The sequence below is a fragment of the Ammospiza nelsoni genome, chromosome 3 (genome assembly GCF_027579445.1).
Source record: "Ammospiza nelsoni isolate bAmmNel1 chromosome 3, bAmmNel1.pri, whole genome shotgun sequence".
Taxonomy (NCBI): Eukaryota; Metazoa; Chordata; class Aves; order Passeriformes; family Passerellidae; genus Ammospiza; species Ammospiza nelsoni.
Window position 1 is genome coordinate 105,496,648 of NC_080635.1, and position 26,792 is coordinate 105,523,439.

The 26,792-nt window shown below is 40.3% G+C and overlaps 1 protein-coding gene across 3 annotated transcripts; it reads right to left on the reverse strand.

The window, feature by feature from the left end:
- Positions 1-281: 281 nt before the first annotated feature.
- On the reverse strand, positions 282-25,534 carry PNISR (PNN interacting serine and arginine rich protein). 3 transcript variants are annotated; one of them, XM_059469675.1, is made up of 12 exons: positions 25,432-25,534; positions 13,149-13,267; positions 11,755-11,940; positions 9,749-9,975; positions 7,907-8,093; positions 7,452-7,642; positions 6,711-6,848; positions 5,664-5,763; positions 4,904-4,957; positions 3,466-3,636; positions 845-1,946; positions 282-606 (listed from the first exon to the last, which is right to left on the reverse strand). In XM_059469675.1, the coding sequence occupies exons 2-12, from the start codon at positions 13,234-13,236 to the stop codon at positions 576-578; spliced, it is 2,475 nt and encodes an 824-aa protein (XP_059325658.1). In that variant the 5' UTR covers positions 13,237-13,267; positions 25,432-25,534; the 3' UTR covers positions 282-575. The 3 variants fall into 3 exon arrangements, 1 of the variants encoding a protein (XP_059325658.1); XR_009418221.1 differs by lacking the exons at positions 282-606; positions 845-1,946 and having other exon boundaries at positions 4,904-5,053; XR_009418222.1 differs by lacking the exons at positions 282-606; positions 845-1,946 and having other exon boundaries at positions 4,904-5,058.
- Positions 25,535-26,792: the final 1,258 nt, after the last annotated feature.

A 26,792-nucleotide genomic window follows, 5' to 3' on the forward strand; every position in this document is an offset into this window, starting at 1 on the left:
CAGACAGCATATAGTACCAGCTAGACAAAAAAAAAAAGGGTTATTAAAAAATCTATTATACATAACTAAAGAAAAATAAGATGTCTTTTCTCTGTTCTTCCACACCCCCAATAAAGTAATCTTATAATGTCCATTGATTACAAGTGTTTCACGTTAAATCTTTTTCAAGTACTTTAAAAATCTGTTATACCAAAAAAGCTGCCGTTTTCTTTTTCTTTTTTTTTTAAGTACTTTCTACCATATACCACAAAATTCAGGTGCAAGAATTTTAAACAAAAAAATGAACTAAAGAGCTTTATTGACATCACAGTACATTCAATAGTAATTTTAAGAACATTACAGCTGAAAGAGAATGGCCTGTTTTATAGTCTTAATAAGCACTACCGTTCTTGAAAAAATGTAATACAAAGAAATCCTATTATTCTGAGCAGCATTTGGAAAAAATACACCTATTTACAAATAAAAAAAAAGGATTCTGGTTTCACCTACATAGCCACAATGTGCCTCTATAATGAGACAAGCCTTTTATAACTCATGGAATTTTTAAACATCATAGCACTGGTGCCATAAATTCCTCAGCGTTTACGACGAAGAGGAGTTGTTGATCTGAAAAATAAAGGAAAAGGGGGAAAAAGTTAATTGGAAAAAATAAAAGACCCCCAAACCCACACACACTTTAGCCTTAGTAATTAATAGTTTTAAAAGATTTTCCAAAGTTACTTTTGCCTAAGACAAAGTTTAATAAATACCATACTTTATTAAAAAGGTTCATATGCCGTACACATGAAGACGAATATAAAAAAACTTTTAAAAAGTCAGACAAAGTACTTAAAAAGTATACTACCTTGATCGTGACTTAGACTTGTGTTTGCGGCTTGCCTTCTTACCAGACCTTTGAGATTTCTCCATGGAGCATGATCGAATATGCTTCGATTTCTTAGACTTCTTTTCTTTACTGCTTCCTGGTGATTCAGAACTACTCCTTGCACTAGATTCAGAGCCTGATCGTTTTTTGCTGTCTTTGGTAGTAACTTTTTTGCTTTCTTGTCTGGAATCCTGTCTTATTATTTTCACACATATTGAATCACTGCGAGAGAAAGTTCTTTCGCTGTCTCTTTTTCTCTTTAATCTACTGTCATCGTGATTGCCAGCCTTACTTTCTTTTTCCTCTTTTTTGGGCTTATCTTTTCTTTTTTCCTGATCTCTCTCCCTTTCTCTGTTCTTTTTTTTGTCTTTATCTACACCTCCACCCTGCTCCTTCTTCCTTTCTTGATCTTTACCCTCACTTTTATGTTTGTGCCTATTTCCAGCAGGGCTCCTACGCTGCTCCTCGGCTTTACGCCGGTCCCTGCTCCTGCTGCGGCTCGCGCGGTTGGCTCGCCGGTCTCGGGAGCGGCTGCCGCTCCTACGCCTATCCCAGCTTCTCTCTCTCGAAGGACTGCGATTTCTCCGCCTCTCCCCCCTTTCAGCACTGTGATTTCTACTAGATCTTCTCCTTTCCCTTATTTTCTCCCTGCTCCTACTCCTCTCTCTCCTGTTCCTGTGGGAGTAACTCCTGCTCCTACTGCGCCTAACTTTATGTGACGGCGTCCTACTGCGGCTGTGTCTCTTCTTCCTCTTGGGAGAGGAAGAACGTGAAGTGCTGCGACTGCTACCTGAGCTAGTGCTGTACGAAGAACTGGACACTGTGCTGCTACTGCTGCTGCTCCTGCTATTGCTGCTGCTGCTACCACTGCTAGAGCTCCTTGACCCACTCCTTCCTGTCCTCTCTTTACCCTCTTTCTTGAGTTCTACATCAGGAGCGACTGCATTTGGAGATCTCTTCTTTTCATGAACCATATCTGCTTCAATTTCTTTTGCCTCCTGTGATGCTAAGTTACTATTCTGTTCTTTGTTGGTAAATTCATTCATCTCTTTTGAAACTTTTTCATTTTGTAGCTTTTCTTCTAAAAAAAGAAGTACACAGGAAATAAAATGCAATTAATTTCGAGCAGTATGTCAGTAATTTCCACACTATTACATTGACAAAACCAAGTTTCCAAGCACCTCTCATAATACTTAAAATTAAAACACTGCCACTATACCAACTACTTAACAAACCACTTTCTTTTCTTATAATTCTAGAAAAGTTGTCCTCTTGGTTTAGAAGTAGAGCCCAGCCATTTTAGAAGTATTGATGTTATTCCATGTTTTAATGGCTTAAGATGAAGTTCTCAAACAAACATCCTGGAACACCAGAAGTCCCAAAATGATCTACACAAAAGACTTTTTCCTTTTGCAACCTTTCTGCACACCTGGTTCTCCCTTTCTGCTTCCTACAAGACTCCTCATCAATACAGCAGAAAGTACTGATGCTTCTTGCCTTTCTTAGAGCCCCATTCATCTGGGTTTGAGGATTACTGTCTGGTCTGAAGAAGCTGTATTTCTCACATAGTGAGACCCTCAGAGCATTTCTCAGAGGTTTCCAAAATAAAAATTATTTTTATTCAATCTAGGATTCTTTGCATCACTGCCAACCTAATCTCCCCATTTTAAATTAAATCCAGAAAAAATAACTGACATTTTTTGCCTTAAAATGGGCTTTTGATGTGGGCCATAATTTCCTGAATTAATTTAGGGAATAAAACTGCATCCAGAAATCCAGAGTGGTCCAAATGGCCAATGGTCAAATTTAACCCAGAAAACAATTCCAGCTGGTCCCTAAGTTATTAGGCAATACAGGCTGAAGCCAGTGTATATTAGATAATGCTGTATTGTCCATTAGAAATCTTCCACCTTTCCAAAACACTGCTACAAATGAGACTCTGCACTAGCATTCTTCTGTATTATGGACATACAGAATCAGCTGCTTTACACCCTGGTTTTGCATTTCTGCAAATAGTCTCATGGAGATGTCTCCACACTGACATCTGGCTTCCTGCACTAGGAGACAAAGGTCACAGGCACCACTCAGACACTCTCCATATGGCTGTGCTTTTATGCATACATCTTCCAACACTCAAAGAGAGACAGGACTATTAAGAAAACCAAAAGTTTGGCCAGTCCAGCCTTTCATTAAGGGCTCCATATGTCTTATTTTCAGGCTTTTAAATAAAAAGTTAAAGGAGGAAACCATCAATTTGAAGTTCTATCATAACAGCACTTTCTCCTCCAGCCTGTGAACTTGGTTCATGACTTCTTAACACTGCATCCATCTTGAGACAGCTCTTCAGCACTGGGATCAAATGTGCTACCTACATTTTGGCCTACATTACTTGTACAAAAGGACAAACCTTACCTTGTATGGAGAAGCAGAAGAAAATCACAAGGTTTTGGGTTTTTTAATTTGAATTAAAAATCCATTATTTAAAAATTTAGTTTCAGATATTTTTTTGCTTAAAACATGTTTCTTTGCCATCAATTTACATACACTAAGTAGTAAACTCCCTATACAGTGGCACAGTAAGAAGACATCCTATGGTTTACCTTCTAGCTGTTTTTCTAGTAGTAGTTGCTGTTCTCTCTCTTTTCTCCAAAACGCTTCCTGTTTTTGCCTTATTCTGTGCCGTAATTCCTCATCATCAGTATCAGATGATTCAGAGCCTCTGTCACTCCTCTCATCTTCACTGTCTCCTGATCCATAACCACCCAGTCCACCTGCGTGCATAAAGTCCAGTCTATCACGAGGAAAGATTAAGCTTTGTTCTTAATACTTCTGTGAGGCAAAGAGGAGAGTAACACTGCCCTTCCTTCACTTCCTTGTCTCTGAAGAAGTCACTTTATTCTGGTAAGTGCCAGTGCTGTTTGCCAGTGTGTTCAAGGCCCCCGTATCTGCTTTGATGGTCACTGTCTGCTTCTACTCCTTCTGGAACAGCTTGTTTATTTTCAGCAAGCAACCACTGTGACCATGGTACTTTTTCCATTGTATGGAAAGGCAAAAAAGCTGCCTGTGGAGAGTGTAACAGTGCCTGCCTCTGTATCAGCAACGGGACAGAAAATGCCTGGGATCTTTCCCAGAAGACATCTCAGCTGCCTCCAAAGTCCAAGGCTACAGAAATTCTGGATGCCATATCAATTTTTTCCATATGATTTAGAAAACATAGCACTTTGACAGGTATGGAGATGGAATAGAAACAGACTTTCTTCTCCCCCAGAGATATTTAACTACTGGACTGATAAGGATAAAGTCTATTTAAACATGACATGGATTTCTTTCAGTCTGAGGTCCTTAGGATCTTTACTGAGTTAGTTTTGAAACATGAATACTTGTGATGATAACATTTAATCTAATTCATCAATATTCCATGTAATGAACACATAACTGATCACTGACACTGCTGTAGTACATTTTAGATGATAAAAGTCATGTTGGAAATCTCTTGCAGTTGTGTCTCAAGCTGGAATTTCAATCTCTCTTTCCTGTGTTGTTTCTGGCAGTATATGATATGGGAGCCTTTGTGTTTATGTAGCTTCTCAATAAAATAATAATTACAAAGATTATAATATTTTTATTTATAGACTTTCACATTACTCTTCTATCAACTTTCCCCTCTGGTTCATATGGATCAAAACAGAAGAAAAGTATGAAATAGTATTCCTTTCTTTGAAGGCTGCAGTGTGCTTCTGAAACTATCATATTTTGACAAGTAAATTTATCTAAAATTTTTACATATTTTCAAAATTAGGGCAAGATTCTCATAAATTAAATCACACTGCCTAGTCCTTTACTCCAGCAACTATCCCACTTATATATCAGTAGGACCACCTGTGGAACAAACAAAGGTGCTGATAATGATAAAGTTATCAGAAAGTGACCCATACTCCCAGGCAATTAAAATCTAGTTTCAAAATGCAATTTCTAGAAATGCAAGGCAAAAGTGAAACTCCCCCTTTAAGCCCTCTCAAAAATAAGGAACATACTTACCGAGTCCAGTGAGGGAAGCCAGTGCACTGGACTGTGCCAGCTGTTTTGCAGGAGCTTTGTATCACATCAACAACAGGAACAACATGTTAACACAAATAGCCACGATTTCATAGTCATGAGTCTATGGTATTGTTAAATCTACTACTATTGCTGTTCTTTGGAGGGAGAGAAGAAACATTAAAAACGCATCATCCATTTAAAACCACTTCTAGATTTTCTGACCATGAAGATTTAGAATTTAACTGCAAATTAACAATGAACAGAAAAAAACCAAATATATACTCATAAATCACTTTCCAAGTTACAGCATCTGCACATAATTTTCAACTTCAGTAGTTACATACTTAGATTAACTCTGTTATGTTAAAATAATCTGTTCTGTAAGTACAATACATGTTAAGAGCAAAAGCAAATTAATTACTAATTGAGGACTCAAAGTTCATCTCTTTTCACTTCTGAACAGCTTTGAGATAAAGATGATAGTAGTAAGGAACAGCTACAACTCAAGAGTCATTGACACACAGGTACCATTTTAACTGAAATGAATTGTATGAAAAAAATGGAATAACTCAAGTAACTCACAATACACTGCACAGGACAACAGTACATGATTACTGGATTTGAACTCTACCAAGTTGGATGCATTATACTGGAATTGTTCTTGAGGGAGAACTATGGAGGTTAAATGTTCTAAAGACATGCAAATACAGAATTTTTGCAGAAGAAACTAAAAAGAAAAAACCTCCCAAACCCTGCATACCTTTAGTTGCTTTACGGTGGACATCTTTGGCCACATAATAGATTTCTTCATTTGTGACATCTAAGAGAATCTCTGTCAGCAGCATTTTTGTCAGCATCATCTGAAGAAAATTGCATATACAATTACAGGCCAAAACATCTTGAATAAATTCTGCATTCAAATTATATCCATACAGCTTCACTTCTTTTGATGACTATGAAAGTCATCTCCTGCACATCTTATTTAATAACTTCTTTCAAAAGACATGACTAAAAAACCAAGAAAAGATTGAAGCTGTTCCAGGCACTGATCTTAATGTCTAAAATGATTATAACAATGAATATCTAAATCAGCAATGTACTTAGACTGATTCCAATTATTCTTTCAAAAAATAAAGAGCACTTTTCTGACTGGTATGCTGCCTGTAAAGACCATCAGAGGTTCCTTATGCAGCATTTTATTATTACATATTTTCTACAAAAATTGGAAAAAAATTTGAGGTGGTAGCTAGTTCTCCAAGTCGTTTATGTCTGGCCACATGCTCTACAAAAATATATTCATCAAACTTAGTAGAATTCAGGGCCTTAATTAATAAGAATTCACAAGAGTGAAGGTTGTGCAGACACAGTGAAACTATTGGTGATCTAGGATTTAGGGTTGTAGCACTTCCTTGCAAGAATACATTTCTTAAATACCCTTTCATAGGAACAGAGGCTGAAACACAGATTTGAAATGGGTGCACTTAATCACTAAAAGTCTTCAGAAATTTGTGAAGAACCTAGAATTAGTAAAGATCAATGTAAAGATTTTAGTCATTACATTCTTTCACTATTGTGCTAAATATGAGTTACATAACTGATATCTTTGTTTCTATAGGAAAGACAGCATTATGAACAGATGCAAATATAACCCTGTATGAACCCTGCAAATATAACAGATGCAAATATAACAATGCATACTGCACCTCTGTTGACAGCATTGGGCATAGAACAAGTGATTTACTTTGATATGCCTGAAAAGTATGAGCAGTTAAACAGAAATACTTAGTGAGAACTACATTATTAATACCATTTGATACTCCTTTTCTTCTTCTGTCATTTCTGGTTCACTTTGCTCCTCTTGAGGAGCTGGGGATGGACTCCTGCTGATTTTCCCAACACTTACAGCTTCTGTGTTTTCAGCATCTTCATCTTCCTCATCACTGTCCTACAAGTACAGTATCATACACTTCAGGAAAAATTTAAATATCAAGCTGCTTAGTTTCTATTTTTAATAGTCAGCTTCATTTACTTTGTACTGAAATCTGTATTACAAGTTATCATAGAACTATTTATTTTCTCCTTTCCTAAAAGACATGCAGGTACATGTACCTACACAAGCTAAGAAAGTACTTAGTTGTCAGTTCCCTGCCAGACATATACTTTGGACTACAGAAAATATAACTGCTAAAATGAAGGCAATGCAAGGTTGCCTAAATTGGCTCAGTTTAGCAAATACAGGTATCTGAATATTTTCAGCTGCTGACTCGGAATTCTGACTTTCAAAGGCTCTGTACATTCCAAAAGGGAAAAAAAAAGTCCAATTTCATCCTTGTTTCTTTGCTATTACAGAACAAATTATATACTTCTACCTCTTAGCCATTAAAATCTTCAAAACATCAAGTAATTATCAACAGAGCAGCAGCTTAACCTTACTTTAAAAAACAAAACCAACGAGGTAACCAGGAACAGAGTGTCTCCTTCTAAGAGACTAAAAAGTTGACACCTTTCAGGAAATACAAATCTGAGCAAAAAAAACCCTTATACTTACAAATTTACTTCTCTGAGGTAACCGTGGGCCATCCCCTTCTTCAGCCTCCTCACTTTCCTTTTTCTCTTTTTTAGACATCTGTGAACGTTGCTGCTCCATTCTCTCTTTTTCCAATTTTTTCTGTTTTTCTCTTTCCATCTTTTCCAGGCCCTCACGAATCCAGGCAGGCAGAGTTCTACGCTTCACAGCATCTACATAAAGCAAGGTTTACAGTTTTGCAAGATGAGAAAACTTCCCCCCACAAAAAGGAATAAAAATATGCCCCAAAATAAAGAAGCAAACCCCCTATCCCCATCAAAAGAAGTCCCACATCTGATTGTGGGGAAAAACATTTATAACTGCTTTTTCTTTCCCTGCTCTTTTACTTGCTATTAAAAAGAAAAAGGTCTTCAAATTTTGCAATTCCTTATAAAATACAGCTTTTAATTTTTCATTAAGGAGTGGTTAACATGTACCAATCTGGGGAGGCTCCTGCTTCACAGGCATCGCAATAGGTGACCGCTGTCGATCTCTGAATGAGGGTCTTTCCCTTCGATTCTGAGTAGGTGCAGGAGGTGCTGGAGGACCTGGTGGCCCTGGTGGTCCTGGCTGCCAATAAGGTGGGTGAAATCCACCTTGAGGTGGACCAAAAGCAGCCCCATGCTGAAAGAGTAATGCAGTTTATTTTTCTTCACATGGTAACACGAAATGCAGCGTGTGAGCAAGTCGGTCTACAAAAATCCATGCAAGTAGGAATCCATGATTTCTATGCTACTGAGATCTCTCAATCTCTTTTACTGTGGTCCCCAAGAAACAAGTTTCTTTTAAATATTTAATGACTAAACTTAGACTTAAGCAAGGATACTTAACAAACCTGAAAGGGCTTCAACCAATCTCCTTTCACATTGTGCTAAACATTAAGCTCTATAATCACCATCTATCTCCATCAGTTCCATGCCAGCTTAGCATCAGAGCATGCAGTTAAATAAAGAATGTACAAAACTAAGATTTAAAAGTCTAGCTATGTTAGCAGTCTTTTAACTACAGCATGAGAACAAAAAAAGGCCAGCCTTTTATTACATAAGAATTTTGCACTATGTACTTTCCAGTAATCCTTCACAGGTCTTATTAATATGATAAAAATATTAAATGCAAAATATGCAATTTTAGTAGAGATTATGGGTTCTGGGCAACCTCTATACAACCCAAAAATCACAAGTCTTGAGGCATATATGAGGAGTTTTTTATTTTAATATTTACTGCCCAGAAATGCTAAATGAAACTATTTAAGAAGAGAGTGTTCAGGAAAAAGAGTACAGTATCAAATATTCCACTGAGTATTTAAGTGACTAGCACTAAGGCACTACAATTTCAGGCTAAGCATCCCTCTTTCATTCAATGCCAAACAAGTTTTCTGTAGTATTTAGAGAAGCTAATTTTAAGAGTTTGTTTATGACAATAAACAAAAATTATAATAAACTCACGTATTGGAAAATTATTAGTTCCCTATTTAACAGTGCTGTTCAACAACAGAATTGTAAGAGGAAAAATAATCTAGAAGATAAAAAATAGCCTAGAAGATAACAAAAAAATTTCTGCCCATCTTCCCATGTATTTGTTTATGAATAGGAGGTAGGTTTTAGACAGCTAGTTTGTCATTTACATCAGGAGTTCTGAAGAAAAATACTGAAAATAGAGGGAAGATACAAAACTTGTTTGTGTTTAAAGGTCTGTCTAATGTACCCTGCTATTATTAGCAACAAAACCACCTACATGTTTATTATACTATACAACTTATATGCCAGAATGAAGAAAAAAGTGGATATGGATTTTTTTTTTAGAAATACCATTGTTTATTCAAAGAATCACAGTAGATAGATATGGAAAAGATCAATGGATCATCCAGTCTATCTCCCTGCAAATACAGGACTGTTTCCTGTGGTACATTATCTAGCATATTTAAGCATATATTTCTAATTTTTTTTTTTCCTTCTCCTCTTTTTTGGTTTTTTTTTTAAACACAAAGCTACATAATGTTAATTTATATACTGGAACACAGTGATTCATTTTAATACTGCAGACAACAGCCATTTCTTATTAATACTGTAGAAAAATAAAACCCTTTGGCCTCTGAAGAGAACTGAGAACTTTAAAGTATCTTCTGTCAAGTGTTTGGTTAAAATGTATCTTAGCAGATAACAGATTCTGTAGATGTTGGCAGAACTGAAGAGTGAAAGCCGCCGCTAGATGATATTAGAGGAACACATCCATGGGAGGGACTCTGCGCGCCTACGCTACTAAAGCAACAAATGTTTCACCTGATAGTCAAACTGGTTCACTGGCCCCATTGCAAAGTTATCGGGAGGTGCCCCAAAGTTGTGATTGTTCTGGTTAAACATGTGCCTGTTGTCAGGAGTAAATTCCCCACTGTCCTGGCTGTTGCTGTCTTCCGACGGAGGAACAATTTCCATTTGACCTGGGGGGGTTGGAGCCATCCACTGCTGATCTGGAGGTGGGTGAGGGGGCTGGTGAGGCATTCCCCATTCTGTTCAGGAGTCAGAATACAATTTGATACCAAGTTAGTATCATTTATATGAGTCACCAATCACTCAGTGTTCTTGCATTTATCACAAGGTTCCTCAAAGCATCACAGATGATAAAGCAAGGAAGAATCATCCATCTGAAGACTATATTATACTGTCTCAATAATTTCTTCAACTAAACAAAGGAAATACAAATAGCTATATCTGAACTGAAACATGCAGTTGGGGGACAGAATTGGACAGGTACAGACATCCTCTAAATTTGTTTTTATAAATTTCTAGTAATACTGAGTTCACCGCAAGACTTATAAATTGCTTGAACTTAAAAAACTCCTCCTTCTCTACATCAATTTTGAAACCAAGGAGCAATTTTACTATTTTGCATAATAGACTTGAAATACCTACTATGGAAGGAAAATGGTGTTGGTAAGCAGCACAACCACTGAAACCAGTGAAACCTGTGCCTTAAAGTCTTGAGTCCTGATAATGGATGATTTCTTGGATTGCCCAATATCTAGCACAGGTTCCAGAATAAGCTACAGTCATAAGCCCTGAAACATAGGTTACAATTGGCTAACAGAGTGAAAAGGAATGAATTAATAGCTCGTGTGGCCATAATTTTTGACTGACTCCTTAAAAAGATAAAAATTATGTGCACTATATAGATACTTATAGACCGTGACAGAGCTGCCTTATAACTGTCACCAGTAACAGAATTAGGATCTAGCCTCTCATGTTAATTCCTACCTTCCTTCCAGTCCTTCAGAACATTTTTCTAATTTTTACTGTCCTTCCCATCTGTATCATAATTGCATCTATTACTGTAGCAACTAAAAAGTGCTATTATAGCTTTTCTATTTCTGTGAAAATTTCTCCTTACTGTACAAAAATACAGCTAGAATACACTCTGCCATGTAGAAAAGTTAAAAATTCTCACATGTGCCTACAGTAACTTGTAGCCTAGTGCAGGGAGGTGAAACCTGATGGCTACCTCCCTTTTATTACACACATATAAGATCTACCAATAACATATTAAGCCTACTTATATTAAATGTTGCATTTCAATATATTTGGACACTGAAAACTGGGAGTGTTATTCTCTCAACCACTAACAAAATCAAGTACGAAGTGCAGTTTTCCCCAAAACAACCTAGGACATGCACATAGGCTTACTATGCTGCTCATACACTTCAAATTGCATTACAGTATAGTGGCATAACCCAGCTTTCAGAAAACCATTTCAGAAAAATTCTTAGCGGAAAATAACCCATTTCTATCCCATTCTTATTACCAGTGGTATCTTGTGAAATTTTAAAAAGAAAATTAATTTTTGGGAAAAAATAAAGTTTGGAGGAAGTAAAAAATACAGAAAATAATCAATACCAACAGAAGAGCACAATCACCTTTAACTTCCAATGACTGAAAAATGCTGACAATCAGATACCTAAGATAAAAGGATAAATCCTAAGTATATGAAACGCAATAAACCCATATTTTTCACACGGACTTTTGCTGATCTTCCTTTTTAACGATTTTTTGACATGTAAAGCCAGCATCAGTTATACTGTGACCTCATTCTACCCTTCAAGATCATACCAGAAGCAGGTATTACACTACAGGAGAGGCAACAGTAGCTCTCTGAGTAGGAGCTGTGATTAATAAATCAACTGGTAGTTTCGCATTTTGAAGCCTGAGGGACAGGGCATGTTCGCCCCAAAAAGTCTGACAAGAATAAAATGAAAAAACATGAAAAAAAGGAATGAACAGCAAGGGAAACAAACCTGGCTGCCACATTCTGTTGAAATTGGGATCCCCCTGAAAATTATTATGGTTGTTTGGACCAGACTCTATTCCTGAAATGTCCTGTCCGTTTGGCATCATTCCTTGTTGTTCCACCACGTTCTGTTGCCCTGAGGCTTCTCGCTGAGCAATCCATGCTTGAGCTAATGCAGCCCAGTCAATCTGGCCTAAAATAAACAGAGGAAGTTAGAGGTTAGAACTCACATGTCTGAAGTTCAACACTGTTTCTCAATTACATGTCTTATTGCTCAAGATAAATGGGCAATATTTACCTTCAGCAAGCACTGTGAGCACCATTTAAACTTATTCACAGTGTACAGTAAAAGAAACAAAGCAAATGTCAGTGTACACACTTGCTGAAGTACAGTTTCTCTGCATATGTTCAAAGGCAGATTATTTTACATTAGCACTGAATGAGTGGTAGTAATGCACTTTTTTATATGTGAGCTAATTTTGACATCAGAAATTAATATACATATCCTTATATTATAAATTCATGAAGATTTGAGAGTAAAAAAGATATAGTTGGAAAATTATTCTTCAATGTACCCTCTTTCATATAACCCTTGCCAGATATTATGTTACAGTTCTCTCTCCCATTCTTTTTCTTTACTGCCATTCCTATCAGTAAACAAATAAATTGCACTCTCAGATAAGAACACTAGTATGTCTTCTGCTTATTATCAAATTAGGAAAACCTTCCAGTGAATTTAACAGAAATTAAAGTGACAGTAAAAACTGTGTGCCTGATCACTTTGCCTTAGTATTAAATACACACCTGCACTTTCATCCATTTCTCTATTTCTCTTGATATTATGAATTGTTGCCATCACATTCTCAATTTAAGGTATATTATGTTCTACTCTTTAAAGCACTTGGTGGTTTTGGTAGGGGAAAAAAATTCAAACAAGAGATCATGATTATCACCATTGTAGCCTAAATCAAGAACTGCATTGGTCTTCCAGTGAGATTTCTTTCTGTATATACAATCTGCATTAATACTTCTGCCACACAGGTACTGAATAAAAAAGCATATTCTCTTAAACAAAGGATTTAGCTTGGCTAAAGAACTGACAGGGATACATGTCTAGTAACAGAGGTCTAAATGTTGATCTGTATGATAAAATGGTAGTAAATTGTGTAGGATAACTCAGGTTTCTTGCTTGTATTTGCGTATTATATATTAACTGTGTGAAAACATTTGTATGAACCTTTGTATGTTTTCTATGTTTTCTAGTTCAGAAAAGCATCATAAATGTATTCTCTTGAGAGCAGCTACAAAGGCAACTATGAGTCATACTCTGTCACGAAGATTCAAAAATTTAAATGACAACACATGAAAAGAATGAATCCACAAAGCTTTCTATATACTTACTTGGATCTTGCTGGTGCTGAAATGACTGCATCCACTGCTGTTGGTTCAAAGGCCATTGCTGCCAAGGTTGTCCACCTTGATCCCACATCTTTTAAGTCTTTATATAGTCTATATTTCAACTAAAAATAATAGTTGTATGTTTAAATAGATGCCCATGAAATATCACATAACTGAAACTTACATAACTGCAGATATAGTTAAGCCTTGCAAAGCAAGCTGAAGCAATGCTGGCTTAATATTTTAAGCTGGAGGAAATGGTTCATCCTTTTGGAGTAATATCTGAAATATTACTATAAGATTTCAAGAGTCTAGTATGATTTCTCTGTATTTTCACAAAGAAATTAACTACCAAATGATGTTCAAGGAGAGATATGACAAGTTTGTACGACAAGATCTCAACTGGCAATAAATGCAATTTAAAGCAAGTCAAAATATAAAAGGCATGATTGGTATCTTTGCCTGCTTCTTAGGGAAAAGATGTGTATTTCTTCAAAAAAGTGTCATGCAAGGCTGTTAAGCAAGACAAAAGTCACCAAATGGTAAAACACATTGTTAATGATTGCACAGGAGAACTGCACAGGTACAAGACAGTGCCCGCATGCATGTTATACATTGTACAGACTCTTTTTAACTTCTAAATATAACCTCCAAATCTGAGAAAGATAAATAAATATGACCACACAATTACCACATTGCCCCTTAAAATCATGAGAAACAATTTTTGCTGTGCTGTATATATCCTCACTGAGCAGGCAGCAGAGAGCTCCACAGCCCGCTTGCAGTGCAGCTCCAGGGCCAGCTCTGGGTGAACGTGTGAGGCACAGCAGTGCAGGCAGGCGTGCCCACCATGGCACACAGCTCCTCACAGTCATCTGTACCTCCAGCACACACCTAACCTGCCACACATGGAAGACCTGAGAGCAGCCACCTGCACTGCTCCAAACAGCTTCTCCAAAAACAAAGACTAGACACAGTTCTGGGAACACTTCACTCCAGAAGCTGTTCCCAAAAACCAGTATGGTAAGAATGCACTGAGTGTAACCCCCTCTGCCCTACCCAATCTTTTAAGAACTTCTCAACAGGCTTTTCACTCAATGAATATATCCTCATGGAATTTAACATACAACCCCTGAGTTCACACTGTTCAAACATCAAGCATATAAGTAGTTTCAAACACTCCAAACTTAAAAGAAAGAGAAAGATTCATTCCCTGAGGTCACAGGAGCAGCGTACAGGACCCAGCCGTGGCTCACAGCCAAGTGCAATACAGAAGAGATGAATAGAGCCTCTCTGCTTCAGAGCAAACCAGCTCAAAGCAGCCAGTGCCACTTGGGTGGCCAGCCAGGAGCAGCCCCAGTGGCCCCGAGGGAGCAGGACACACACACCCCACAGACAGAGCCTGCTCTCTGGAGTGGCACCTGCTCACAAAGGCATCCTGAACTCGCCAGCTCACACAGGGACTGCATGACTGCATGGGCAGAGAGCATCACTCCACAAAAGTGCACCACCAAGGGCTGCACTCAACATCAGAGGCACTGGGCCATGCAGAGATGAACACAAACTTGTATTTTGCATACTTCTGTCAAATGAAATCCTTTATCTGAAAAACTGTGGATCACCTTTGTTTTGAAATCATTTACTGTCAACACTGTACAAAAATTACACCTGTGGCTCTGAAACCTTCAGCTGCATTTTGGGGGCAGGGGCTTCAAACAAGACCATATCAACTTTGGCAACAGGGGGAGTATTGGGCAAAACCTATCTAATACTTTATTATTTTCACTACCTTTTCTTGCCAAACTAAGTATGGAGGCTTTTTCCCATTTCATGAATATTTTTATGCTATCCAAACCTTTAATAATTGAAGACACCGCCCTTTCTCTTGTCTCTTTCTTTTCACAATTTTATCTGTACCTAGGAAATTAACTTTTTTATACCAGCTGAGTGTATGGGGTGGCTACTAATGCAGTTATTGCAACATTTTAACTGATCCCTTAAATTAGCTCTCCAGGTATTCCTAGACACATATATCATACACTAGATATGAGGAAGTAACTGCAAATACTATTTTCACCCTAAAGAAAACTGTAAGTAAATGTTTTTTCCTTCCCTCAGTTCATCTTTTCATCCAGAATAAAGATTCTTTCAAGTGTCAAAATAAATTTGTTTACATATTAAAAGTTTCAAGAATTGGGGTTTCAGACTACCACTGCAGTGCACAGCCGCATGGTACTGCTCCCTTTGTTTGCAGCTGTTAAAACCCACTAGCACTAATCAACATGGATTTCACTAACTCTGGTAGCATTTTTTTACCTCAATACATAGTATGTTGCAACAAGTGTGTGGAATTACACTAAAACTCAGCAAAAGGTTGGTTTTTTTCACTAAGACTGCTTTGCATATAATTGAACGCAAAAAAATTACACATTTAAATACCAATTTATCACATCAAAATGTAACAATATTAAGACCACTTCTACAAATGCAACTAAATTGGAACCTCCTACACACAGTTTTTACGTGGTAGGATTAGATGAGATTTATTTTTACTGGACTTGTTCTATCTCTGTCCTAAAATCTTCAGCATTACATATTTTTTAAAACATGTTCCAGCTAACACAATTATATATTTATTTCTCAATTGAAATGGACACTTGGTATTCTGCCTTTTTTTTCTTTACTCTCAGGCCTTGATCCTCACTATGGACAAACTGAAGCACTTGTTTTGATCCTTAATAAGGTCTAAGACAACAAATGCCTCCACATCTCAGTAAAACCTGCCCTCAAGACAATAACTGCCTTATTATTTTACAGGGTATTCAAATAAATCTTGTAGCAAAGACCTTGCAGCCCTGTACCAAGGGGCACCTGAAATGGCGACCAAGGGAGCAGGGACCTCAGAGAGCAGCAGCAATCATTCACTCCTGGCTGCCCCATCAGCAGGTTGCTGTGCCCTAGGACAGCGAGGCCAAGCCCACACTCCTGCAGGAAGGGGTGCTGCAGGACCCCCCCATGTCCCACTGCAGACCAGCACTGGCCCAGGCCACCTCACACTCCCTGGGTGCTTCCAGGCACGCCCCAGGTGCTGCATGGAGCTGGGACCCCACAGGCAGTTCCAGCTGTCCAGCCCAGTTTGGAAGGTCACAGGCTCTCCCTCAGTGCCAGCTGGCTGCAGGGCAGAATAAAAAGCACTGTTGGGTTTTAGCTGTTAGCACTGATCTGCTGATCCACTGCTCTGCAACATAATATGGCCCACTCTTCAACTTGCCCGAGAGAAGTTATTTCATCTTATTACTTCTATTCTGGGGAGAGAAATCAGGTGGGGAAGTGCACAGCAATAGGTCAAGGCATGGAGCTGGGTTCTAGTTTGATGCACAACATTATGACAAGACAGCAACAACAGTGCCAAACCCTGAAGAACTTCAACATTTGATTAATTCAATTTATGCCACTCAGAACAAACTAATTTAAAATCACTGCTATTTGAAGCAGCTAATTTTCGTTTGTGAACTGTATTTGAAAGCTTGGTTTCAACCAGAAAGTCATGGTTTGTAACATCTTAATTCTGTACTGCATTTATACTTCTACGGTTTTCCTGAAGAAATGTCAATTTTCATAGGTTAGTAACTATAAAATATGCTGGCTTTCAAGCACACAGCTTTATTACCAAATTCACTGTAAAAACATTCATTACTAATCAGAACTATGTACTACAGAAACACTTAAGCAATAACATCACCTTTTTTATGCAACCATACATGTAGAAGCCTTTTTCCAAATATGATGTGAAAACTGTCCAAAACGATTTTTTATTTATTTCAACACATCTTCCTTATTGAGCAATGTTTGCTTTACAGAAACACAAATTGGATATGGAAGGAATAAAATTTGCACCTTAAAATGTTTATAGAAGTAATATTAACATATACAGGCTAAAAGAGAAGGTCATATTCAAAAATTTTAATATTGAAGACTAAATGTATGGCTCAGAGCCATTGAACAGAAGAGGTTACTTGTAGCACCTCTCTTTTTATGGTCACCTGGAACAGCAGGACATTGTCATTTTCTGGGAAACAGACTCCCCTGTTTTTTAGTTCTCCATTTATTTTCCTGCATTTTCTCCCAGTTTTCACTAACTGGTACAAGGTAAACATGAAAAAGACACTTGATATAATTTTTTTATCTACTACAGGGAGGCTACAGGCATTTAAAAATGGTTCATTGTCTTAAAAAATTATTTTGCTAAGCACTTCAGTGTCTAATAATTCCATCTGCTTTCAAGTTTCAGAGGCCAACCCCAACCTGGTTTTAGCTCCTCATTTGCAGCTGTCATGTTCTAAGAGGTAACTAAAACAAGCACTTGTGCTATTTGATGCTACTCTTTTTTACATAAAGGCATTGAAACTTTGTATTCTGCTTGTGAAACTTTACTGAGTATGAAAGGACTCTTCAACAGAATCTCAGGATTGTCCTGCCAGACATCACTGACAGTTTCCTTCCTAGTGATATTTTAAAGGTGTCAAAAATCAAACCAGATCAAGTCAAGTCATACAGTAATGAACAAACGAGATGTGAGTTACCAAAACAACACTTTTGAACCTGAGTCCATAAACAGAAAAGGGCACAAACTACTTCACAAAGAACTCACAAAACACAGTGGAAAAAATGTAGCCTGTTAGCAGTAATTTTAAAAGTACTGCAAGGCATTCAACTTCTATACCAAGGCAGGGGAGGAGGAAACAAACCCAAAATCAACAAACAATGCCTCTCACCCACTAAACCAGGAACTTACAGGCTTGAAACAACTGGAACCTCTTGTACTAATGTATATGACAAAAAACAACCTGAGACACAAGTAGTAATTAATAATGGAGAAAAGAGACTCAAAATCCTGTCCTACTAACTAAAATCTGCACTGACAAAATTAACTTTGGATGCTGCCACACAAATAATAAACAAGTTTTTATTTCTTACAAGTTCCCAAATCAGCATCACCTGAAAGAAAGGCTTCACCTAATACAATGAACAGCTCAATTTCCCACCAGGGATCTAAGGCCAAACACAGCAGAGCATCCAAATGACAGTGAAACAAACTTTATTTCCTACTGAAGTTGGAGGGGAGGGAGATGAATATTGGCTAAAACTAACTCAGTTCAAAGGTTAGCAAGACAGTAACAGAGGGGTGCTTCAACTGAGCAGTCTCATTAAGACATACTGGTTCTGACATTACTAGTACAGGTGACGATACAACAGGTCTGAAAAGCAACAGGCTTAAAGAATGGATCCATTTTGTAGGCACCTACTTACAAAGGAAAATGCAGATACTATGCCTCCTTCACAATGATGGGTTAAGGTTCTCTTACTTAGCTGTTCTACCCTCCAATTCAATTGGACATAGCCTTTTTTTCTCTCCTCTCTCTCTAGCATACACACACAAATAAACAAAAGAACATTTATTGGTGCCTCAAGAGCTGTTCCCTGATGTCAGATCACAGAACAGGAACCTGAATCTATTAAAAATCTGTTTACCAAGGAAGAAACAGAAGCCAATTCAGGATTGCTTTTGTTTTATACAGAAGCACAATCACATGAGCCAAGCACCCCATCAGCTCACATTTAATCTCAGTTACACATATTTAACAGATTATGGAAAGTTCACAAGATACCTGAAAATGCTGCAGGAGTTCTTAAGAGCAAACATGTTCTGAATTATGTTCTTTCACGTGTTGGGGTTTTTTCTTTTTAAATTTCTATTCAAAGGCTGGACTAGAATCTGCTGAAGTCTTATTAAAGCAAACTACTGGTATAAAAATGTGCAACCCTTGACAATACTGCTGGTGAGGGCTCCACTGCTGATGATGAAAGCTGAGACAGCAATATAGACAGGACTTACCTCGACCACCATCAACCTCTGAGAGCCAACAGCACTCAGAAACATTTAAATGTGGTGTCAAACTCTCTACCACTGTATTTAAACTAACTTTTCTTTGTGTAAAGACAAAGAGCATATTTTTAAAGGCACCTTTCAACTCCCATGCTTGATTGTAACATGCATCTCAACTACAAATTACACCTCAATGTTAACCTGTTCTTTCAGGGAAAAAAGGCATCTCCTTCACCCTATTTGTTAGCATAATAAGGTATTTTCCAACATAGTTGTATGATGTGTCCAGACACACCACACACTGAAATTACACATTTAGAAGGTACTTACCAGTAAACAGTCCCGAGTGTTAATTCACAAGCTCTACTCTGGGAGACTCCCCCAAGCACTTCCCACAAAACACAGCTATCCTGAAGCAAATTACATATTTCCACACCAACAGGAAGCAGAGCACGGTTTCCTGAGAACTTGCCAATGGCACAGTGCTGAGTGAAGGCCCTTGATGTCAAAGGTGGGGCCATCTTTTAGACAAGGCCACCAACAGAACTTGAGCAGTAACAGGCTCACTCAGGTTCCTTGGACAACCCTACCTAGGCAGTTTCGTAATGTAAACTCCTAAAATCCACTCCCAGTTCAACAGCACTTGTGCAGAGCTAACTGTGCTCTGACCTCTCAACACTGGAGGAGTCTTATGGAGCAAGGCTCAGTCTTGGAAATGTCAAAAGACAAAGCCTGTTCGTCACCCTGGAGCCTTATGACATTGGCTGCAGCAGAACTGAAAAATACCAAGAAACTTCCCCTGGAAAGATAAGCAGGATCTGTCCCCATACAAAACTTAATACAGCTAATGGATAAACTGAATTGCTCCAATTCATGCAGCCAGTCCAAGATGAGAAGCACAGAGAGCTAGGAAGTTAGCTCAGCTCCAGAAAGGCATCAGGAAGATAACTAACCACATCAAGCTGTCCTGATGAGTGCATCTTGTACACACTTTCTTGCTCTTTCTAAGTAACTCCCATCACTCTGCCAATCTGCTTCTTCCTAATACCAATGTTACACACCATCCTAACCATGCAGAACACCTTAGAGCTCAACAGCTTCTGCAGCAGATACTGAATGGCTTGCCAGGAAATCCATGAAAGTGAAATGTCTTAAAAATGAGGAAAGAAGTCATCTCGGGAATAAAATCAAGGATTTGTTAGAAGCTAGACTATCTCAACTCCAAGAAATCAGGAGACAACCTAGGAGTCAAGCTGTCACTAGAAGGAGAGTGGCACACACCTTCTGCTGTGTCCTGAGCTGAAGAGATCAAGGTTAGGAATTCCTACATGAGACATCAATTTCATTGGACCTGATCTTCAGGGCACATTCTGGTGGTTTATTCAACCCTGTAGACAGGCAGACTAAGGATTCTGGAACCTACAGAGCCCACAGCCAGAAATCAAGAGCCTTCTGATGCTGAGGGGAGGCTGTTGCATCACTTTTCTGATCATGCTACTAATCTTTCCTGAAGAGCAGGCCAATATATGACACAAGATGGCCTGACAAGTTTTACTTGCAAATTAAACTCTTAACACACAGCTGCAGGAGTTTTTCTGGTGACTAAAGATTTGGCCTGCAGGCATTCCAAACAGGCATGGCATTTAGCAAAGAAATATCCATCATCTAATTGAACAAGGAAGCTGAAAGAGCAGGCCATCATGCATACTTGGAGAATCCCTACACAGCTGCTCTTTGTACCTCGGGGTTCAGAGATGTTCCACATCCTCTGAGGTAACCTGACAGTGCAGCCATGACTTTTTGACTATATTTAGGTCTATACAGTTGAAGGGAAAACCCCAAGAGGCAGGAGTCCTGGTTTGAAACAAACTGCAATTACTGGTTTTGAAACACACAAAGGCACATTAGTCTCTGATGTTCCCTGTAGAACCTGGGCTACAGAAGACATCCACAACACATCTTGAGAAGGATCTCAAAAGCATCACATACTCTGTGGGCAGAGTTTCTTTATCTCATATAGATTTAGGCTCTGAAGGTGAACCTAAAGGAAACTGGAGATGTTTCAGGAGCAGAGCTCCTTGAAATCCATAGTCTGATTTCTTGATCTTTCATGTGGGTGCCTTATTTTAATGTAAGGCTTTTACCTTTCATTCAAGGTAGCTGACACTGACTCTGTGTAGTTTTAGCACAGTGACTGAAAGCTCATGATGAGTATCCATGATGAATTCTGTGGAACTGCTCAGTTGCAAGCAGGATAAACCTAATCCTACATTCACCACACCAGGCTCAGGGCAGTTAGTAGAAAGACAAGAACAATGCCAATTCCTCCAAGAGTTCAAACTGAGCAAGTGTTGCTGCAGAGCTGTTTCTCCCCTCACTTTCCTCCCACTGTGCTATTGCTTCAACAGGGCCATGGTAGCAAAGACATCACTGATGAGGTTGGAAGGACTAGTGGATAAATCCTCTGGGGATACAATACCAACAGCTTACATAGCCCTCCCAAGGAATTAGAAAGAGCAGCTCATCCATGGTATCATCAATATCCAACCACACTGGAATCCAAAGTCAGTAATGGACACACATGGTACAAACTCCAGAGATGTCTGTTTCAAAGTGCTCCCAACTGGAAGGAAATGTAAACTGAGCACTTCTTCCATGACTGTGCCACTGGAATAAAAGTTACTTTTCTGTGAGAATTTGTACAAAAGAGGTGCAACTGAAAAGAACTGCAAATGAAAAATAGCTTTGCATACCCAAAGGAGCTCCCCCACCAAGAGGAAAAATTTAATGCAGAAAGGGTGTGACAAGAATTATCATTAGGTGGGGGTCTTAGCAGAGGAGACCCAGGTAAGACAGAACCCTTCTGCAGTTAAAAGGATGTGGGAATCTGGAAAAGGGCTGTATCCTGTGCACCCACACAGGAACAAACCCTGCAAGTTACTACAGAGGGGCTGCAGACACATTCACTCAGAGTCAGAACAAATGCATTCCATCACTCAGACAAAAACATACCAGCTTTCATTTTACTTGGGAGAATTAATATTTACTACTGTATTATACTCAGCTGTTGTTTAGAAAATCAAGTATTTATGGTGTGTTTTAAGTCTGCAATAAATCAGAAAAGTTACAGTAACTGTCTTGCCTACTACTCTGTTTCACTCACTGCACTTTCACTTGGCCAAACACTTCTATCCATCAGGTAGGGCACCACCCTAAGCTGCTCCCAGCATTTCATGCCCAGACACCAGGCATCTTTCCTCCTCTTGAGAGCCAGAAGCTATCTATACCTTTGTGCCTGCTGGGATCTGTTAGCATGATAAGTCAAAAAACATGTAAAATCTTCCAGCTCACTTATAGCTGTGTATCACTAAAATTTGCTCCACTGCATTTTTTAACATCAGACCTGTTCTTTCTCAGGCTGAAGAACAGAGGCTTTTCAAATGTGCAACCAAGATCCAAAATACAGAATCAGAAAAAGAACTGATGAAAACAGCTTGCTCAGGATCCATGAAGTTTTCCCAGAACCTGGTTCACACATCAGTATGTCTGACTAATATTTACAATGCTAACAAGATGAAGCAGCATGAACAAAGGTCGAATTTAAAAAAAAAAAACTAAAAGGAGAAAAAAAAAAGTACTGTGAAATCTTCTTCAGGGAGTCACTCCAGCAGTACAGCTTCCAAGGTCTGTCAATCCAAACTTACATCCACTGAGCTGAACACAACTCTTTTTTAAAAGAGCAAAAGGACCAGATATTGGCATCCAGGTACCATTTACTTATTTTTTCTACTTCTAAGACATGAAGATAAATACATTATTTGATTATCATATAGTACCAAAACAAAATCACTGCTAGAACATTTACTACCACAGAAATATTATCATAACTTAGGCAGTTTAAGTCAAAACTGTGCTGGGTTTGGGGGAAAAAATGTCCAATCTGATTATTTTTTTTATGTATCATTCCACTGAAAATCCTGATGCAGGATTTTCAATCAGCCCTGTAACACAGCATTTTTTTTTTCTGAAGTGAATGGTCCATCTGCAACTTCCTCTGCAATGAACATGCTCTGCTCAAAAATTAACAATGCAAATAACTAAATAAACAACTACTCCTCACTACTCATGAACAGATATTAACCTCAATGATAAATACAATTATCACTTAATAAGGAATCAGCTAGTGATGAAAGCAAGAAGACTTTAATAAAACCTACCCAAAGTATTATTTGTCACCAAAAACAGACTCAGAACCACTACATACCTCAGTCACAAAAAGAAGCAAGACTGGACACTGCTGTTCCCATTGAATCTTCACATAATCCTGCACTTAACTAAAAATCAAACATGGTTATAACTCCACTCTACCACTACACCTTATAAGGTGAGCTAACCACTAAAAAATTGTGGAACTGTGCTAAATTTGTGGACTCTTAAGCCCTACAAGACCCCTGAGCCCAAAGTGCAGAAAGCATTCTTATCAGAGCAGGAGTTTGTATGTGATATGGGACAAAGGAAGCCTTGTCATGGCCTAACAGCAGAGATGACACAAGGTTTGCTGCTGCACCCAACAAATCAAAAACCAGGAGCTTGTCAGTCAGCAATCCTAGCAGTTTGTGCCTGGACAAAGCAGAGACTTTCAGTTCCCCTCTGTTCTACAGTCAGGGGAGCTGCAGCTGCATCTGTCACCCCCATCAGAGCCATCTTTAGTGCAGCTGCACTCCAGAAAGGGGTTTCTTACTCCTGCCAACAGTACAGGCGTTGGCTGGACTGCACTGGTACTTGTAACCCTGTCTTTGGAAAATGATGTTGGAATACTGTGTGCTGGTGGACAAGCTTTATGCTTGAAGACCACCATTCCCCCTCTCTGAAAGGTGGCTGACTGTGCCTCAAAACAAAGGGCAACCCTTTAGGGCAACTCTTGCTTCCTGTACCCCACACCTTCCAACAGATTGTTTGCTTGAAAACATTCACAGGTGTCAACTACAAGAGAAGAAATGAACAACAACCAAGGTGGCTGAACAATCTCCATTATCATTTGTTACAGAAACTTAGGAAATTTCTGCTGGGGTAGCATATCACAGAATTATCCAATGGTTTGGGTTGGAAGGGACCTTTGAAGACCATCTAGTTCAACATCCTGCATGAAATGATGTTGCTGAAGGTTCTGTCCAACCTAATCCTGAAGGTTCTGTCCAACCTAATCTTGGACACTTCCAATCATGCAGCTTCCCTAGGAAATGTATTCCACAGCTTCTCCATCCTTATCATTAAAAAATTCTTCCTGATGTTCAGTCTAAATCTATATTTCAATTTAATGCTGTTGTCCCTCACCCAGAGCCCTGGTAACAAACCTTTCACCATCTTTTTCATGCACAAAAGTACCTTTGATTCCCTTTAGGTACTGAAAGCCCACAACAAGGTCTCCCTGGAGCCTTCTCTTTTCCAGGCTGAACAATCCCAGCTCTCTTTGCCTGTCTTCACAGAAGAGTGGTTCCAGCCCTTGGACCACTTTTGTGTCTCCATCCTTAACCATAAAGCCTAGCACACCCCATTAAAATTCACTTCAACAACTTTGTGGGATTACCTAATGAAGTACAGAGAAACTGCAGCGATAAGTGCTGAAAGCAAAAAGACTTTCAAACCCATGATTTGCTTGAGAATCCATTTAAAAACACCCTGCGTGTGCCAAGCTACTGGTGCAGGTATCTCGCAAATGCCGCTGTGTGAATTTCAGTTCTCTGGAGCCCTCCAGTGGAACGAACTCATAGGAGCGGCCCCGAAAGCCGTGAAACAGCACAAATACCCCAGGAATACATTTCATGTGCGGGAGCCAGGCTGCTGACACAGCCAAGCACGGAATCCCAGCGCACACGTCGCTTCCCTAACTGGGTTACGGGCCAGCCCGGGCACACACCGCGCCCCGCGGAACCAGGGCTCCGGCCCGGCTGCAGCATCCCGGCCCCGCCAGCTCGCGCCCGGCACCGGCCTCTCCCGGGGCAGCGGCGCGGGGCGGCCCCGGGGCATGCGCACTGCCGGCACCGGGCCCGTCCCCACCGGGGACCCCCGCGGGGGGGCGGGCGGGACGGAGGGGGGGTCCCGGGGGTCCCCAACGCCCCCCCAACGCCCTCACCGCGCATGCGCGGCGCGCCGCCCCCCCCCCCCCCGGACGGGCAGCTGGGGAGGGCGAGCGGCTCTCGGCTCGTCCCTTCTCGTCCTGGCCGCCGGTTTCCGCTGTCGGCGCCGCCGGTTCCTCACGCCCGGCGAGCAGCTGCTGCCGCCGCCACCGCGGCGCGCGGCGCCCTCCCGGTTCGACTCGGAGCGCAGGGGAAGAGCGGGTCAGCGACACCCGCCGGCCCCCCGGGAGCGCTGGCGAGCGCAGCCCGCCCCGCTACTTACGCGTTCCCCCGCCTCCCGCCGCCGGTGCCGCCGCTCCGCGGCCGCGCTGCCCCCGCTATCACTCCTCGTCTTCACGGACAAGACAATATGGCGCCCGCTAGCGCTCACCCGGAAGTGAAAGGCGTCACGGTGCTGACCCTCGCCTGGCACACTCGGGCGCTGCCTCCACCATCTTTGCTGAGGGCGGCGCTTCCCGCTCCCCTCGGCGCGGCCGCAGCGCCAGCGCCCCCCGCCGCCGCCATCTTTGCTGCGGGCAGCCCCGGCGGCGGGACGGGGAGGCGGGGACGGCTCCGGGCCGGGAACGAGCGGGGAGAACCGAGCGGGATTCACATTCCCGCCTGCGATAGTGTCAGGAGGCCCGTGGGAGGCGCATTAGCTCCGCAGCTCCACGGGTAACTTGTAGTCGGAGTGTGATCCGTGCTTCCAGTACGGAGTCGGCATGAAGAAGTTCATAGAGCTGCATGAAGTTTATAAAGCCGCATGAAGAAGTTTATAATGCTGGTTGCTACGCCTGTAAGTGGTGTAAGTACGTAAGTGGACAGGCTCTGGGCAGTGGCCCTACACTGAAATACACAATAACTTCTGTGCTGCACAGCTACGGAGTGTGAGCGTTCAAAGCCAGGCCAGGGTATGGCTGTAAGGACAATTCTCCAAGTAGCTTCTTCTGAATATCCACATTAACTTCTGTGACTTCTACCTGGAAATTTTCCTTTTATTTTAAGGCATGAAGAAAAAAAAAAATCACCTGCAGTAACCAGCTCTTCTTGTATCGACCCTGGGATGATTCCGCAGGCAGGGAATGGGTAATTGCATTCCTTTGTGTGGAGCAGAGGTTTCCATTAGCTGGCACATTACTTACGGCTGGGATCGCTGCTTCCCTTCCCTCAGCGTCACGGATGTAAATGCCTAAAACACCCACAGTCTCTGATCATTGCATAAAGTGATATTAATATTCACACGGAGTAACAGAATTGACTCGTATAAATCTAGAGAAAATTCAAGCAACTTTTGTTATGATTGTCAGTGCCAGTTAGGCGACATATTAGTGTTGGCTGAAGCATTCTAGATTTTCCCGTTTTTGTCACAGGATTGAGCATGCTTTCCACGGACAGAAATGCTGTAGAAGTTTTAAGTCTGTCCAGTGTTGACTCACATCTGGAACTCTGGAGTGATGCTTATGGATGGACAAACTTGCAGCTGCCACTGAAACGGCGTGTGAGGGAGTCCCCCTCTTGGTCCTGGTTTTATCACAGAATTACAGAACTCAGTTCTCATAAAGGGAACAAACTTTATCCGTGCCCTTCGCCACAGAGGGTAAGACAGGGGAAACAAGAGGTGCACCTTAAGTGTTCAAGGATATG

Coding starts and splice junctions, on each gene's coding strand:
- PNISR (XM_059469675.1), bottom strand. CDS start 13,236: ATGTGGGATCAAGGTGGACAACCTTGGCAGCAATGGCCTTTGAACCAA. Junction 11,941..13,148: donor TCAGCACCAGCAAGATCCAA/GTAAGTATATAG, acceptor TGTTTATTTTAG/GCCAGATTGACTGGGCTGCA. Junction 3,637..4,903: donor GGCTTCCCTCACTGGACTCG/GTAAGTATGTTC, acceptor TTATGCACGCAG/GTGGACTGGGTGGTTATGGA.